Source organism: Chelon labrosus, assembly GCF_963514085.1.
Source record: "Chelon labrosus genome assembly, chromosome: 12".
NCBI lineage: Eukaryota > Metazoa > Chordata > Actinopteri > Mugiliformes > Mugilidae > Chelon > Chelon labrosus.
In genome coordinates this window covers 27366848-27384383 of record NC_140345.1, presented here as the reverse complement: position 1 = coordinate 27384383, position 17536 = coordinate 27366848, and the positions used below count along the sequence as shown (strand labels likewise).

The 17536-nt window shown below is 40.2% G+C and overlaps 2 protein-coding genes across 2 annotated transcripts in view; both read left to right on the top strand.

Moving 5' to 3' along the window:
* Positions 1-7145: 7145 nt before the first annotated feature.
* On the top strand, positions 7146-11661 carry LOC311496636 (cysteine-rich venom protein; the record flags this gene model as incomplete). Its single annotated transcript, XM_084556535.1, has 7 exons — positions 7146-7209; positions 7935-8035; positions 9257-9347; positions 9696-9838; positions 11133-11221; positions 11333-11415; positions 11504-11661. The coding sequence occupies 7 exons, from the start codon at positions 7146-7148 to the stop codon at positions 11638-11640; spliced, it is 708 nt and encodes a 235-aa protein (XP_084412661.1). The 3' UTR covers positions 11641-11661.
* A 4331-nt stretch (positions 11662-15992) lies between these two features.
* plcl2 (phospholipase C like 2) overlaps positions 15993-17536 on the top strand; it is a 38361-nt gene continuing 36817 nt past the window's right edge. Inside the window, exon 1 of the mRNA XM_084557319.1 lies at positions 15993-16555. Coding sequence (XP_084413445.1) covers positions 16292-16555 — 264 coding nt within the window. The 5' untranslated portion in view covers positions 15993-16291. The remainder of the gene's footprint in view (positions 16556-17536) is intronic.

Below are 17536 nucleotides of genomic sequence, written 5' to 3'. Positions count from 1 at the left end.
TCCGGGCCGCAAATTAATGATATGTCTCCTTTAAAGATGGAGATTTTCCTTTCCTCTGTTTGCCATCACATCATGATCCCCCATTAGACTTTAATCACCCTTCTTAAAAGACACAAGCAGACACTGATAACACATATCCTCCATCTGGGCGATTGCACGATTTTTTGTTTTTTGGAAGGGTGTATTTTTCAGCATTACATGAAAAAAGGGATTTAAGAGGCCAATCAGGCCAAATCTAATCTTTGAAACAGCATGAGGAGACCAGAAGCTGGAATTAAAGAACAAAAGAGTATGTTAGTGCTGGGTGGATGCTTGACTTGTTTTTTTCCAGAAGCTTAAATTGAACAAAAATCTAAATTATGAATCTGCTCTGATTGGCACTACTATTTGAACAGCACTAATGATCACCCACAGTCATGATTTAGCTTTAGATTAGAACAGCCACCCCAAAAAAAAAAAAATACGCCTCAAAGTGAAAAGATTTAGGTGCATTTAAAGTCCTGTTAACGTGGTGGGAAAGTTGTTGAATCCCACAGGGGAACAGTGCCGACACGGCCGACACGGGACAAATAAAGTGAAGCCAGTTGTAAAGGTGGGCAGCAGAGCATGGTGTTTGTCCAAGCTGTGTTTGTGGATGCATCAGTCTTACATGAGCGGCTGAAGGACTGTTGGACCGTGGAACTGAGCGGAACTGAACACAGATCACCGAGAGGGACCTGAATGTGTTCAGCAGTAATAAAATAATAAACCCTGCTCAATCACTGGGTCCATTGTTGTTAATCAAGGCTTCATGCAGATGTGTGTTGGACCTCACGGCTCATCTGTGAATAGAGATGTGACAGTGACCCCTAGTGTTCAGGATGGAAAATGAACACAATCAAGATGGCTTTAATTTTAATATACCACAGTGATTGCTTCTTTTTTAATGCATTCCAATTAGTACCTGATAATTAGGCATAATTATTTCCTGATGGAGCATTAATATTTATATATTTTTATATTTCTCATTATTGCAGTGGCTGTTTTAATTTTATATTCCTTTAGTTCTGGGGCAGTGACTCAAAATGACAATGATTCATGTGTATACATCTGAAATCTGATACAATACATTATGTTATGAATGAATGAATGAATGATAATGTGGGTTTGGACACAGCTAAATAGATTATGTGCTCAAATATTAAAATGCTAAAGGCTAGCACAAGCAAATTACTGACACACAGTTCAGAAACAACCGACAAAGATGGACGCTTTGTTTATGTTCAATGGAATTACAAAGCTAAAAAACCTACTTTATATATGTTTTCTGTTCAAAATTAATCAGTGCACCTCATTTATTATTATTAATTTCTGCTTTAATTTAACCTGTTTCTTCATAAACCTTTGGTGAATGCATTTCTGCTTCTCTCAAGGATTCAGCATTCAGATTTTGACGTAACTCAAAATGACAATGATTCATGTGTCTGCATCTGAAATGTGATAGTACTACAATAAATTATGTTATATGTAAATATTAAATGCTAAAGGCTAGCAGAAGCACATTAGCTCTAACATGAGGAATCAGAAACAGCCCACAAGGACGGAGGCTTTGTTTGCATTAAATGAAATTATGAAGCTACAAAATCTACTTTATATATTTTTTTTCAGTTCAAAATTGACGAGTTATTATTATTAGTTGCCATTTTAATGGAACCTGTCTGCAGAGACCTTTGGTGAATGCATTCAGCAGCATTTCTGATTCTCTCAAAGATTCAGCATCACGTGTAAACATCTTAAATGTGACTACTACAATAAATGATGTTATATGTAAATATTAAATGCTAAAGGCTAAAGGCTAGCAGAAGCACATTAGTTCTAATGCGAGGAATCAGAAACAGCCCACAAGGATGGAAGCTTTGTTTGCATTAAATTAAATTATGAAGCTACAAAACCTCATTTATATTATTTCTGTTCATAATTAATCACCTTACTTTTTTTATTATTCGTTTCTGTTTTAATAAAACCGAGAGACCTTGAATGCATTCAGCAGCATTTCTCCTTCTCTCAAAGATTCAGCTTCAGCGGCAGCGAACAAGAAAAGATTTCCAACAAAAGACTTGAACCTTTCTCAAGTAATTTTCACAGAGCCACACCTCATTAGGCTGTCACTTTTCTGCCAGGGGGGTTTCTGCCTGAAGCCGCACTCAGGGCTTGTCTAGCTCTCTATTCCGTAATGGCTAGTATTACTTTAAATGGTGTGCCTTCGCTCGTGGCGCTTCATGGGAAGAGATTTTGTTCCAAGGAAGGGCATATCTGGATGTATACAACGCCATGGGTACATAAAGAACTACACCCACAGTATCCATCATGTCACTGAACATTTATTACTGACAGCAGAAAGCAAACAAGAACTTAAAATTGAACATCTGGCCTTGCACCAACACATTTTTTGCCACGCTGCTGCAGTAGCTGTAGTTAGGACGATGAACATCTGACCGTCACTGCGTTTTGGTCTCGAAATTCATGGAGCTGTTTCATGTTTAATTCACGTTTCCCAAAAAATGAATCCTAATGATTTTGGTGGTATTCTAACTTATCCTTCAGTGCAACCTTTGAGTTGACATTTAGGTGTTTCTGTGAAATATCTCACCACGAAATATGGTATAGATCTTATTTACATTACACTACATTCATTTGACAGACCCCACTGTCCAAAGTAACTTCCAATAAGTGCATTCAAATGCCAAGGAAAAAGAGAAACATGCAAGAAATGGTGCATATAAACAGATAAGTCAGAGTCTCCTTCAAATATCAAGACATTGCCATCAGCTCCAGCAGTACATTTATGTTTGGTTTGCACAACAACACAACAACCTAAGAGGCTAAACATCTGCATGCTAGCATTGTCACATATTAGATTGCAGGCGCTGATATTTAGCTAAAACTTGCCCCAATACAATGTAGACGCATTAAGCAGGAAGTCGACTGTAACAACACAGACGCCTCGTGGAAGACAGGTGAGGAACCAAGTGGGTCATCGCAGCAAACTAGCAGCGTTTCATCAAAGCCCATGTCAGTCCTGAAATACAAGTAGTAAATACAAGTACTATTGCAATGCATCCGCTAACGCTAGCAGAGGAACAATCCAAATCCTCTGGACAGCAGTCAGTTAACAACATCTAGTGGTAACAGTGAGAAGGAGGCTGCACATCAACTAAAGTTGATAAAGTTATTAGACCTTTAGTTGCAGTACATGGAGAAGAATTTAGAGATATACTACTTTTTATCCCCGGTTACACTATTCTATCTTACAACACGCTGTGAAGTACTATTAAACGCTTTTGACAGTAGGCTGATTTATATAGGCTATACATATCTGCAGTGCACAGTATTGCTGTGGTTGCAGAGTATGTTTTTTTGTCCTTGATGTCAGTAAAGACACCGTGAGAGAAACGGAAATTGTGGTAGAGTTGAGAGTTTGCTGAGCGAAGTGTCAGACTGACGGTGTTTATGGTGTGGACATGGGCTACGGCCGACAGTTGCTTGTGTTCAAGCTTCTTGTGTGTGAAACTCTACAATATGTATTTAGCTCAGGAATATGAATTTCACTGTTGCCAAGCATTATTTTCTACTCATGTGTGACGTCATCGACTAGTTGACATCGACTTCGACATTGAAATCGGAAGTCATTTAACTCCTGACAATGTTTGTATACATTGGTGCTAAAGATTAATTTAATGGAGATGATAAAGTGGCAATTTATTAAATTACTATATCAACTTTCACTGGCAATGAATTATCCATGATTTGGTCCTGGAATTAACTGTGAAGGCTCAACATTTGTTGCACAAAGGAGCTCATGCTCCTGCAAAGATTGTCTGTGCCAGTCAAATCTGTGCCAATTGGCCGGGGCCTCATGTGGTGATAGACTCATATTCTGATAAGAATATGCCAAGCAAGTTTGACCTCATAGTACTGATTCATTTCCACTGGAACATGTCCTTATCTTCTGTACATGTTGGGAACCCTGCATCTATTGCAGATTAATTATTACAGACTGAAGCAAGTCTGCCAAGTAAACTTCATTATCGTTTGATTAGTACGACAGATATTGGTTTATTCATCGCTCCAGAAACAAGAAGCTGCAAGTGATTTGCAACGGTAGAGTAAGAGTCATCCAACTAGCATATCTGGATTTCTCAAAACAGAGATAAGCTTCTCCAGGTTTCCGTTGTGCAAATACAAATACAAAAACAGAGTACTACAAAAAACTAATCAAGTCCATTTGAATAAACCCAATAGTGGAAATTAAATATACTGAATGAGGGTTTGTCAGTGGTATATGAAGTGCATGTGCGAAATAAATAACACTCTATGATAATAAAACACTTGATGACTGATTAGAGATAAGGATACCAAGAGAAACCATTTCTTTCAACATGGTCCCAAGATTTAAAAAAGAAAAAAACAAGAAATGTACGTCTATTTATATAAAACATTCAAAACTAAACAATAGTTTAGTGAAAATATCGTCCAAAGAAGTCCAGAGTACAACCACGGTAATTAAATAGCTTATGTATAAAATCTCACTGAAGATTAGATTACAGATCGTATTCAATAAATACGCTGACTCCTACACCTTTGTTGCTCGCATCTGGGTGTGTACTGGTGGGCCGTCAGCAACATGTTTGGCCTTTCATTCCACCAAACAGGAACCTCGACTTTACCGGAACATGCCTTCCAAATGGGTCTGACCCAGTTTCACCCAAACGCACTGACTTTCTTACAAGTTCTAAGTTGATTTCTCTGAAACCCAGTGACGTCACTCCGAGACTGAAGTAATCACTGAGAATGTTTGACTCCTGCTATTGTACCGTACAACAAATACCACAAAGATGCATTAAGCCAAAGGGCGATAGCAGCATAATGCTCATTGTGCATTGAGACGCGTAGTCAAGAATCAACAGAGAGCAATGTTCTCTGCTCGGAACAAGAGAAAAGCAGCTCAGAGATAAAAAAAAATGTCTGCTTTCTTTGTGCAGAGTGTATTGCTGCTGCCATGAGAATATAAGATTTTCCATACACTTTGGGTGGTAACAGGATCACAAGTGGGCATTTAAATCCATTTCCACATGTGTCACGAGTATAGACTGTAAAAAAAAAAAAAAGGACGACACGTCTCCACTTCCTCCCATTGGTCAAACTGACGCCAGTTTCTAGGGGATATGGACCGCGGGATGTTGTAAGTTTGGGGCAAGAGTCTGAGTAGTACTGTCCAAGAGTGCAGCCACATTATCGATGACCTGTCCTCTAGACTCACTGGCAATTGGTTGATACTAAACTCTGCTCTACCTCCACCAGTTACAAAGAAATGCTGAGCTATACGCTGTACTTATTTTTTTAAAGCAAGCACCATCATGGATTCAGACTTTGTAAATGCTAACTACTGATTTTTAGTGAGAGCTCGCGTTCCTTCATTCATCTTCAGTAACCGTTTATCCTGTGTAGGGTCATGGGCGGGCTGGAGCCTATCCCAGCTGTCATTGGGCTAGAGGTGGGGTCCACCCTGGACAGGTCTCCAGTCTATCACAGGGCTAACACAGAGAGACACTCACACCTACGGCCAATTTAGAATCACCAATGAACCTAACCAGCATGTCTTTGGACGGTGGGAGGAAGCTGGAGAACCTGGAGAGAACCCACGCAGACATGGGGAGAACATGCAGACTCCACACAGACAGACCCCAGTCGGCCGATGGATTAGAACCCAGAACCTTCTTGCTGTGAGGCATCAGTGCTAACCACCACGCCACTGTGAGAGTTAGCTAGCTTCTGGAAGCAAATACAACCCAAACACAGCTCAGAATGCGACTTTAAACCTGCGAAGTGTCCATAAGCACAGTAATGTCACTTCAGGTTGCATTTCCTTCCAAAATTAGTCAGGGTGCTGTTACAGCTGAGGGAAAAACAGTAATTTACCTCCACATGGCCACTTTGCTCACATCAATATGATCACATGGTGACCTTTTATAATAGCGTGTTGTTTTTTCCAGAATAAATGACGCAAGAGGACGTCAGTTGAGTACGAGGCCAGAGCACGTTGTGTATTTACATTTCTGCAAAAATGTCTGCACTCAGACGCATCGTTTTCACATCTGTACTTTAAGTTGGCCGCTTTTAACTGGATCACTCAGGACGCATGTTGATACATGGTTTGAACAAGGCCCGTGTTACAAATAAGATCTGAGAAGATTAGTTTTGTTCGGTAAATTAAAAAAAAAACTTATAATTGAATTAAACCTTCAAGCTCGTGTTGCTGTGTCATAGACGTAGCCGCCGTATAATCGCACATAGTATAAAATGGTCCATAAAAAGATATTTGTGCAGACTCAAACACGTCGGTCATAATCACCTTCCTGATGTGTTGACTTTTGTGCCGGAGCCAATCGATGGGCGCGTCTTCAGCCTCCCCGAGCATTATGCCTTTAATCCATCTATATACAGGAGCATTCATTTAAATCGTGTAATCTACCAGCGCTCTATTTCTTTTATTTACCTTGACCTTTCAATTCTAGGCAGCGCAAACACGAGCCAATACATCAGGTAGGCACTACACCCTAGGGCTTAACAATTCCTTGTTTACTTCCTGTCAGCTGCACTCTTTAGAAGAAAAAGCCTCTTTCAGTTCTGTGTGATAAACTTTTCTTTTTCTTTTTTTTTTCTGTCCTGTATACGGCGTAAAACCCCGGATACGTATGCATCCCCATCAGCCGGAGGGGGAATGTGCTATAAATTTAGTTTACAGCCAGCGCCTCGGCTGGATCTATAAAAGCAGGAGGATGAATGTGCCAACTCACCTCCTCCTCCTGAAGACCTGGAAGCAGGTATGTCAGTGCAGGTGTTACCTAAAATATATTTCGAGCTTAAGTTAATTTAATTCAGGAGAATATCCTGCAGGCAAGAAGAGGAACCCACCTGAACTATTGCTTTCTAATTTTTATATTTCTTTTCAGTTTTAAATTAAGTCCAGATGATTTGATAATGCATTTTGTTTCTTATCTGATCTGTATTCTGAAAATAATATACTAAACGATCGTGCATAATAATATTTTTCATTAATTTTGCTTCACCCCACAGAGGTTTCTTCGTTTTTTGTTGTTGGGAAAATGTTTGCGGCCCTGATTTGCATCTTGGCCCTGCGTCAAGTGCACACTGCCTGTGTTGTGGTGAGTAGAAGAGCCGTCAAGTTATTAAATATTATGCATCACTGTTAATAACTGAGCACTGAAGAACTGATGCTGCATTATTTAAATTATGTGAGATTTTTTACAACATTTTCAACTCAATATTTTGCATTTTACTTCAGGTTGCAGCCAAAACAAATGATGATTTATTTCAATATGATGCATTTCTAATCTGTAGGACTGTTTTTTTTTCTTTTTCTGATAATCATTAATTCATAATCACATATGAATAGTTGGACATTAGAATTGTGCATTCAGAACAAAATCAAAGTCACACAGTTCTTAAAATATCATATAACTTGTGCATCTCTTTTTTTTATAATGTATATTTTTACTCTTCTGTTTCACTTGTGAGAAAATTAACCTGGATTTCCTCTCGTTTTTAAAATGCACCGTGATGTCTCCGCAGCAAGGTAAGCACCGTATTAAATCCATCAGGCGTGTTTTAACTTTATTTTCAGCATGGCCTGAAACCACAGCGGTAAGTCTCCCAATAAGATTATGGGATTTGGCCCGGTCCTCTCTGTGTGTGCCTTTTGTTATGCCGAGCCATTTCAGAGCAATTAAACCAGGATATATTTGTGAGTCACGTCGTTGATATTAAGCGGCCCGAGTAAATATCACTCCTTATTATGTCTTTAATCTGGTGTTTACACGCCGCTCTAAATTGAGCTTGTCTCTTTGTGCGTGTCTCTTTGTGTGTGCGTGCAGACATTTGCCCGGGAAACACGACGGTTCAGGCGGAGATCGTCGACCTGCACAATGCCTTCAGGAGGGCGGTTGAGCCTACTGCCTCTGACATGCTGCTAATGGTCAGTCAGTCCTGCTTCCTACGCCCAACAATGAGAGCGGCTCAGAAAATGTTTGCTAATAAATCTCTGCATTTGGTTTGTCTCGCTTGGTTGAGGTTTATTGATCCGTGCATTCATTTATTTTTTCTATTTCAAGTTTGCTTTTAAATCCAAAAGACTTAAAAAGTGCAACAAGTCAAACAAACACAAAAAACACAGAAAATTATTGAATGAATCAGGAAGTAGTCTCTATGGTGAACACTGGTCCAGGTCTCTCTGGTCCAGGAAGTAGTCTCCATGGACAACACTGGTCTAGATCTCTCTGGTCCCGGAAGTAGTCTCCATGGACAACACTGGTCTAGGTCTTTCTGGTCCAGGAAATAGTCTCCATGGTGAACACTGGTCTCACTAGTAACAATTCAGTGTTCTGCTGGGAAACTTTTGGACCTGGCATTCATTGGTGTGGATGTTACTTAGACATGTAGCACCCACCTAGACCAGACCAGACACCCCCACCCCATAGCAATGACACTCCTTGATGGCAGCAGCCATCCCCAGCAGGATGCAGCCTGACACAGACACACACACAAAAACACTTTAGGAACAACAACAAAAAAAACATGAAGAACAGCACAAGGTGTTGACCTGGCCTCCAAATTCACTAGATCCCAAACTGATCAAGTATCTGTGGGATGATCCACAGAGGCCCCTCCCCTCAAAGCCCCCCCCCCCCCCCCACTAACAACATTCTGTAGCTATGTAGGCCCATGTCCATTCTCTGATGAGTCACCACAAGGGAGACCTGCACAATATTAGTCATAATGTTATGCCTGATCGATGCATATCACTATGACTCAGTGTAAGAAACTAAACCACTACAAATGCAGCTCAAAATGTGAATGTCTCCTAAAAGGCTGGATGTCTGGAGGCGTTAAGGTTTCGGCTGAAGAAGTGAAGAGAAGAATAACGTTTTTATATTGGAACTTGAAGTTTTTGGCTTTGAGCTACTCGAGCGGCACATTAACTGGTCTCGGAGAGGAAGGCCACTTCAGTCAGAGCCATTTTGTACTTTAAGGGTCGGAGTGGAACGTGTCTCCGAGTGTCGTTTTTCATCTCAGTCGTGCTTTAAACCACAAATGGTCTTGGTTGTCAAAGCCGGTACCTTTGTGAGAGAATGGATCATTTTCTGGAGCGTGGATGTCGGTTTGAAATGACACTGCTGATTTTGTTTTTCTGTAACAGAACTATAGTGACGAGATAGCAACCGGTGCTCAAGCCTGGGTCGACCACTGCATTCTGGCTCATGGAGCTCCAAGCACCCGCATGCTCAACGGTATATTTCTGCTTCCTTTGTTCCCTCACTTTCTCTTTTAGCCTGCACCAATTATACCAGGACGTTAGCTAATACCTCAAAGATGCATTCAATGTGAAGGCTCCTTGTGAACTGAGTGACCTTGTGATTGATGGTCAGAGTCCCAGTGAACATTATCTTATCTTCAGTCTTTTAATGACAAATTACAGAGAGGGATACGTTATGGAGATTATCATCAAAAGACCTTTTAACAAACCCAGTTTTATCTAAATAATTTAATCTACTGGGACATTAAAAAAAAAAGAAAAAGAACTGTGGATTTGCAGACCCATTAATCAGTGCTGCTGTGTGTTTCCCACCATCGAACAGGATATGAATTAGGGGAGAATCTGTTCTATTCATCGTCTCCTGCCACATGGAGTGACATTATCAATGCCTGGCACAGTGAGGTGTCAAACTACCTTTACCCCAACGGAACCACCAATGGACACTCTATCGGCCACTATACACAGGTAACAACAGGTTATACGGTCATGTGGCTGCTCTCTTATTATGTGCTTTTGCATACTAAAGCAAATGTGTCACCGTAAGTGTGGATCAAATGAGAATGTATATTTGAAAAAATTAACTCCTGACTGCAGAGTGATACGATATAATACGATACGATACAATGCATTATGAAGCGATATGATACGATGCATTATGAAGCGATACGATGCGATATGATATGATATGATGCATTATGATACAATAAAAAATATGCATCATGAAGCGATACGATACGATACGATGCGATGCATTATGATACGATAAAAACGATGCATTATGATACGATAAAAACGATGTATTATGAAGCAATACGATACAATATGATGCATTATGAGGCGATATGTTACCATACGATACAATGCACAACGATGCATTATGAAGCGATATGATACGATATGATGCATTATGATACGATAGAAACGTTGCATTAAGAAGCGATACAATACGATATGATGCATGATGAAGTGATGTGATACGATGTATTATGACGTGATACAATACGATACGATGCATTATGAAGCGATACAATATGACACGACACTACATGATACCATACGGTATCATACAATAACACACAGAATGATGAGATTCGTGAGGATACGACAATAAATGAAACGATACGACACAATAAGATACGATACGTCTGAGAAAAGATAAAATAAGACACAACTTAAGATAACTAAGATGAGATAAAATGAGATAGGAAACAACAAGAAACAATACAATATGCTGTGATATTTCTGACTCAGGCCTTGCTGCTGCTAATCTAAGAGTCTATATACATGCCTGAGTACCTTTAAAAGACGATACGCTGTGGCCAGAAAGGGTTGCGCCTCTGTCATCAACAAGTCGTTTTCATTTGCAGAAATGTCTTCCCCTCATTACATGTTTTTATGCATCCAGAGACTCTTAAACCAACCACAGCTCACGTGTAGTTTCATTTTGATGTTATCGTTACCTGATACTGGCCTATGTCAGACCTGAGTGGATAAAAATAAGTGGTTAAAAAAATAAGATATAATTTGCAGACAGTTACGACAAAAGAAAAATTTTAAAAAGAGAAGAAGCTGTTACTGAATACTTTTCATATCAAATCAACTTCTACAACAGAATTTATTCCAACGTGTTTTAAAAGAAATAAGGAGATATTTAAAAAAGGAAAGATAAATGAGTAATGACGCTGTCTGAACAATCTACAACTATTTAGAGCTGCATTAACACTGAAAACTGTGCTGTGCATTTTGCTTTTGTCATCAGGTGGTGTGGAACAGCTCATACAAAATTGGCTGTGGAATGGCACTGTGCCCTAATAACATCTATTTCTACGCCTGCCATTATTACAGAGCGTACGTGACATCTTCCACCCACAAAAATATATATATAATCATATTTAATTAGACTTCCTTTTTTTATATTCAGACAGGAACTAAGTGACAAGTCTCCTTTACATTCAACAGAGGGAATTTCAGGAGGTGGCCACCTTACAAGGCTGGACCTCCATGTGCTTCCTGTCCCAACGCCTGTGTGGACAAACTCTGCAGTAAGTATGGCGTTTAATTTATTTATTTGTCTAATAAGATAATCAAGACAATGAGCTAATCTCTTTGTTCCTTTGCTTTTTCTCCTAGCCAACCCCTGTCCTTATATAAACCAGTTCATCAACTGTCCAACCTTGAAAGCCGTAGTTGGATGCAGCAATACCCTGGTACAAACCTGGTGTCCCGCCTCATGCAAATGCACCACGGAGATCATTCCCATCGCGTAAAGACGAACACTTTGGCCTACAGTACTCACGTGTGAAGACTTTTGTAGGTCCTCTGTCTGTCGAATAAGCTAGCTGTACTGCATTGATGTATGCAGATAACCCTGCAAAGAATATACAAGAAAATAAAGACAAATCTGCTTTATAGCCTAGAGTTAAAAAGACGGTTTGGGGTTTTGGGGGGCTTTTTATTGAAGTTCTGCATGCTCACTGTATTTAATTTCACTTAACTTGTTGATTATGCTTCTGTATATAATACTACAAAGGGGCACGACAGTAATTATGGATTACAGAAGTGCTGGCAGCCAAAGATTATGCATCAAATGATTTATTCCATCATGCAATATATACTATATAACAAGTGGTCAGTAAAAAAAAAAAAAAAAATCCTTGAAGGATTAATAAAGTATTCTGATTCTGAGTGCGTCGCATATTTTATTTTAAATCTGTATAAAGTATCAACAAAGGCCTCAAGGAGTGAAATGTTTAAGATTTAGACATTTAGTGAGCAGTACTTGCAAATACACATTATAGCGTGCAGATTTATTACATTTAAACTTAAATATGTTATGTACTCCACACATCAGAAAGAGACACACACTTCACATATCAGAAACACACTATTCCACGGACAAGAAACGCACAACTCCAGAGATCAGAAACACACAACTGCACAGATAAAAAACATACAACTCCACAGATCAGAAACACACAACTCCACAGTTCAGAAACACACAACTCCACAGTTCAGAAACACACAGCTCCACAGATCCAAAACACACAACTCCAGAGATCGGAAACACACAACTCCATAGATCAGAGACACACACTTCACATATCAGAAACACCCTATCCCACAGACAAGAAAAACTCAATTCCACAGATAAAAAAACACACAACTCAACATTTCAGAAACACACAACACCACAGATCAGAAACACACAACTGCACAGATCAGAAACACATAACTGCACAGATCAGAAACGCACAACTTCACACATTATTTGATAGCGTTCTTAAACTCATTGCTATATAAAAGCATGGCGAGGGTTAGGGTTGCGGCTAACATTAGCCCGTGGTCAATGCTTATGTAACTCTGAAGTCATCTCCTGACACATTTAAACCACAACATGAATATCAACCAGAGTAGGTGCAGCCTGACAAAAACCAAGACTGAGTTTCTGATCTTCAGATAAATGAGCTGTTTTTAGAGTTAACCAACCTCCACCACACTGATTTACATGGAGATTGTTTCAGTGCAGTGACTTGTGCAGTCGGCAAGGTCAGCTCCTCTGTACATTATTCTGAGTGACACCAAAGAAAAACAGATTATTGATGAAAGACGTTCTTCAAAACACGGTTTGACTGGATTTGTCCAAAGACAGAAAGGCTGAGAATATCTGCACAATAAAGTAAAATCAGTACACTGATGGAGCAGCAGATGGCTCTGTTGTACAACTCTCCTCCATCTCCTGCTTTCCCGTCCCACAACCATTAGTTTATCAACCTCTGTCTAAACCAGCGACCTATTAAAACAGTTTATTAGATCGTTTAGAATAAAGTCATGCCTCATGATTGTTTAATCATAGACAGTGTGATTCGCAAGTAAGGTTTGTCTTGCACTGTGCATGACTAACATGACTAACATTACTAACGCTACTTGCTCACCCCCAAGAACCGATTGTTTTATACTTTCTCACACAGTTACCGTGTGACTTTCACAAGAAACCTGACGCAACAGCGAGAAAGGTCATCATCTGGTTAAGACCGTTACTTCTCCAGGGAGATTAGTCCATCGTCTCAGTGATCTGTCCACACAAAGAGGAACATTTGACTCACTGACAGAAAAACAAAAAAAACAATGTCATGCGGGCCTTTCCTGGGAACCCAGAATGTGGTTGAAATTTATCATACGTGGCCTTAGAATACAGCTTGACCCTTTTTACTTATTTAATGCCAAGTCATTGGAAAGTCATTTTGACGCACCTTTTGTCGTATGGTCAACTGTGGTGACCGGGCGATACTAGTGATGGAGGGAAAAGTCTCTTTTACTTAAAGTCCATTATGCTTTGGTGAAACTGTTTGGGAATTAGACTGCCGTTCTTTTGTTGTTGGGTTTTGCAATGTTTGCTATTAACTTTCAATGATATTTTGCAGGTTGCCATTTATCATCCTTGTTGACTTTTATTCTCTATTTTTCTTATCGGGTTAGGGTTAGTTAGGGTTTGTTGACTTTTAGGGTGTTCTGATTGTACTTTCACATTAGCTTTTGTTTAATGAATTCGTTTTTTTGTTTTGCAAATATCATTTTTGATAATGATTGCAGTGTTTCGTACTTTCTTATTCTTTCGTACTTTGGCATTGTTGTGCATGTATATGTTGGATGGATTTGTGTCGTTTTCATTGTATTTTCTTGACGACTATTATACTTTTTTGCGTTTACAATCCTTGCATTCATCTGTCTTGTTTTGTAAATGCAAAGCTTGAACTTTCTTGTGTTCTCAAACAGGAATCCTTACTCCAGCCCGGCTGACTCGTAGGCTGTTTTGCGTCTACTCTGTAATTAACTTTTGTGTCATGCGTGTATTTTCCTCGTGTATTTGTGCAGTCAGTTTCTTGTTTCAACTCTTATGTTGTTTGGCATTTGTTTTGTTCTTATTGAATTTGTGCTCTGTTTAACTTTTGTTTTGTATGTAAATGATCTTTACTTTTTTACACACTGGACCGCGTGTGCTGTTTTTGTGTATTTTTGTTTACCTCTGAATTCTTTTGGCGCTTTCTTGTTGAGCTTGAGAACGTTACTCTTCTCGATTCAGCCGGTGCTTTGCGTATATTGTTGTTGAGTTTTGTGTTGTTTTGCGCTTTTTTTTGCAGACGTCGCGCACGAATATTCTTGTGGAATTTGAGCTGTTTTGTATTGAAATGACTCGAGTGTACTATGGTTTGAATTTGCGAGCAGTTTTTGTGTATTCTTGTTGACTCATAGTATGTGCTGTTTTCACTTTGTCTCGTTGAGTCAGTTTGTGCTGGTTTGTGCTTCTTTGATTGACTTATGCGGTCATGCGTGCATTTTCTTGTTGAGGTTAAGCTGTTTTTTTTATTCATTTTATAATGATTCATGTTGAGTTTGCTTTGCATGGATTATTCTTGACTTTTGTGCTGTTTTTTTACTTTCTTATCAACTTTCTTGCAGCTATGCATCATTTTTTATTTTTTTTTGTTGAATTTGAGCTGGTTTTCATTTATAATTCTTTGTGACTTTATTTTTTTACATTCTTCTTGACTTGTGTTGCTGCATGGTGTGTTTTTGTTGACTTTTCTGTTGTCATGCATGAATCCTTTAGTTAAATTCTTTGCTAGGTTGTTATTATAACTCGTGCTTGTTTCTGACAGCAGCTCTGACAGATGTTGTGTGACCTGCAGCTCGGTGATGCTGTCTATAGGAGTAAAAAAAAAAAAAAAAAAAAAAAGTAAAAGGGGGCGGTGCTTTGTGTTGTAAAAAAAATAATAATTAGGTTTGATTGACACCTCAGCCTGTTCTGCCTGTTGCGCGTTCACGACACATACGCGGCTCCCTGGAAACGGCTCGCGTGAGTGACGGGTTGCCAAGAAGACGCAGAAGAAGAAGAAGAAGAAGAAATTTAACGGCAAATCACGGTTAATTGTTTATAAAACTTCGCGAAATAGCCGGTGACTTTTCGACATTTCGGACATTTATTTATTTTTCTTATTCCTTTCTTTTTTCTTTTTTCTTTATTTTTATTTTTATTATTTATTTTTTTTTGAGCGGAGCTACAACATCAACCGGAGTTCTGAGTTGTGAAAACTTAACTTCACCCAGCTAGCAAAGCGAGCGACGGTTAGCCTAGCTAGCTAACTAACTAGCTCGGCTCTCAGTCAGTGTGGAGCCCGAAGCGGAGGGTCTGGCTCCAGCTTCAGCCGCGGCGGCTACAACTTCACATGGAGGCGGCGTGCAGTCCGAAAGGCGAGTAAATAACACCGCATGAAGCTAACCGCGACTTTTGAGAGCCACGTTAAATTGAACCGCTGGTATTTACCGGCCGCTGTGAGCTGAAAGGCTGCCTCATTACTACAGAGTAAACGGAGATATAATGGGCTGGTCTTTAGGATGGGAACCGTGAAGTTGCAGTACAATACAGGAGAAGAAAAAAAAAAAAAAAACGCCTGCACATACAGGGGAAGCCTACATGCCTCTCGTTGTTATTAATTTATGATGACACCGGTCTGCTGGTTGTAAGTTTTAACATCCGCTTTCTGTGCGGTGTGCGCACAGCCTCATGCTTTCTTTCTTCTCGTGGCTGCACTGTTCACGTTTATGTCATATTGCTGCCTCAATATGCTAATCGCAGTGGTGGTTTCTCTCCACAGGGCACAATGCAACGGAGGAAGCCCCTGTTTCACTGTAGGCTGGAGGATATGTGCACCGAGAGATGATACGGCGAGGATGATTCGTGCAAATCTCACAAGGAGCCAATAAGGCCAGGCAGGAAATTGGAGTAAAAAGCTGAGACATAAGGCTTCTGCTACCCAGCAGCGGCTTGTTTGTTTGTGTGTCTGTGTGTGTGTGTGGAGAGAGAGAGAGAGAGGGGGACGAGAGAGAGAGAGAGAGTGTGTGTGTGTGTTTCAAGTGCCTATGGCGGAGTTTTGGGAGGAGGACGGCAGCCCGTCTCCGTTGAATCTCGGGGATACGGCCGTGCCCAGCGACGAGTCCGCGGGCAAGACGCATTGCGAAGTGTCGGTGTTGAATGGAGAATGTGGGATGTCAGGAAACAACATGGTCGGCTCGGGATCCCTCGTCGCACCTGGCGGCCAGAGCGGCGGCGGGGTGGAAGCCGCCAACAGCCCCGTCGGACCGGACGCCAAATCTGACATACCACGCAGGAGCAGCATTATCAAGGTAAACACTGAAGTTGAAAGTCTGCTCTGCCATTCCTGCTGCTGAGCTCAGAGCTGCACATCTCCACTGAGCACAGGGAGTTACACAGCAACGCCTATGCATCTTATATATATATATATATATCTGTGCACATCTTCTACCTGCTAGTTAGTAACGTTTTCTATACCATGGCTACCATGAAATGGGTGTTTGTGTTTTTTTTTTTACAATGCAGGCCAGTAATGGGATCACCAGGAGCACATCCTGTACTTTGTCTGTATCCCGTCAGAGAGAATCCGTACGACGTAGCTTATTCCTTACTTGATCTTGAATATCGGTAATGTGACCATAACATGCATGCCTGAAGAGTCTGGAGGCAAAAACAAAATGATAAAATAATGATTGCACATGAAAGCGGACTGCAGTAAAGTGGGATTAAGAGACAAAATATTTGCTGACCCTATATGTGCAACTAGGGATGTCCCGAATCAAGCTTTTTTTTTTGCCCCCTATCAGATACCGATCTTTAAATATTAAGTATCGTCCGATCCGAGCTCCGATCCGATCTTAAATTAACCCCTTCCCCTTCTTGTTTTCCTTGTGTTCTCCTAGATGCGACTGGATTCAGTCCAATGTGTATTTCTGTCAAAGTTAATGTAGTGTGGAGACGCCAACGCCGTAAACTCCCTAACCCTCTCTGGAAGATTTTTCTCCTTGACACTATGTCCGTGAATCTCTGGAAACTTTTCTTTTAAATCCAACGTTATTTATTTTTTCTAGTTGTTGTTTCAGTGCAGCCTGAGTGTACACAGCGTTTTTTTAATCAAGGTGGTAGTACTGAATGATGATCTCCCAACTACCACCTCGCCAAACACCCACCTTGCATAATTAACAAATTGCTGTCTGACTAAAGTTCTTCCACACAGCAGACATGTTTAGTCTTGCGATTTTGGTTCTTCTTGATTGGTTTTTGTCAGCTTTGCCACTAGCCAGTCCTCTTAA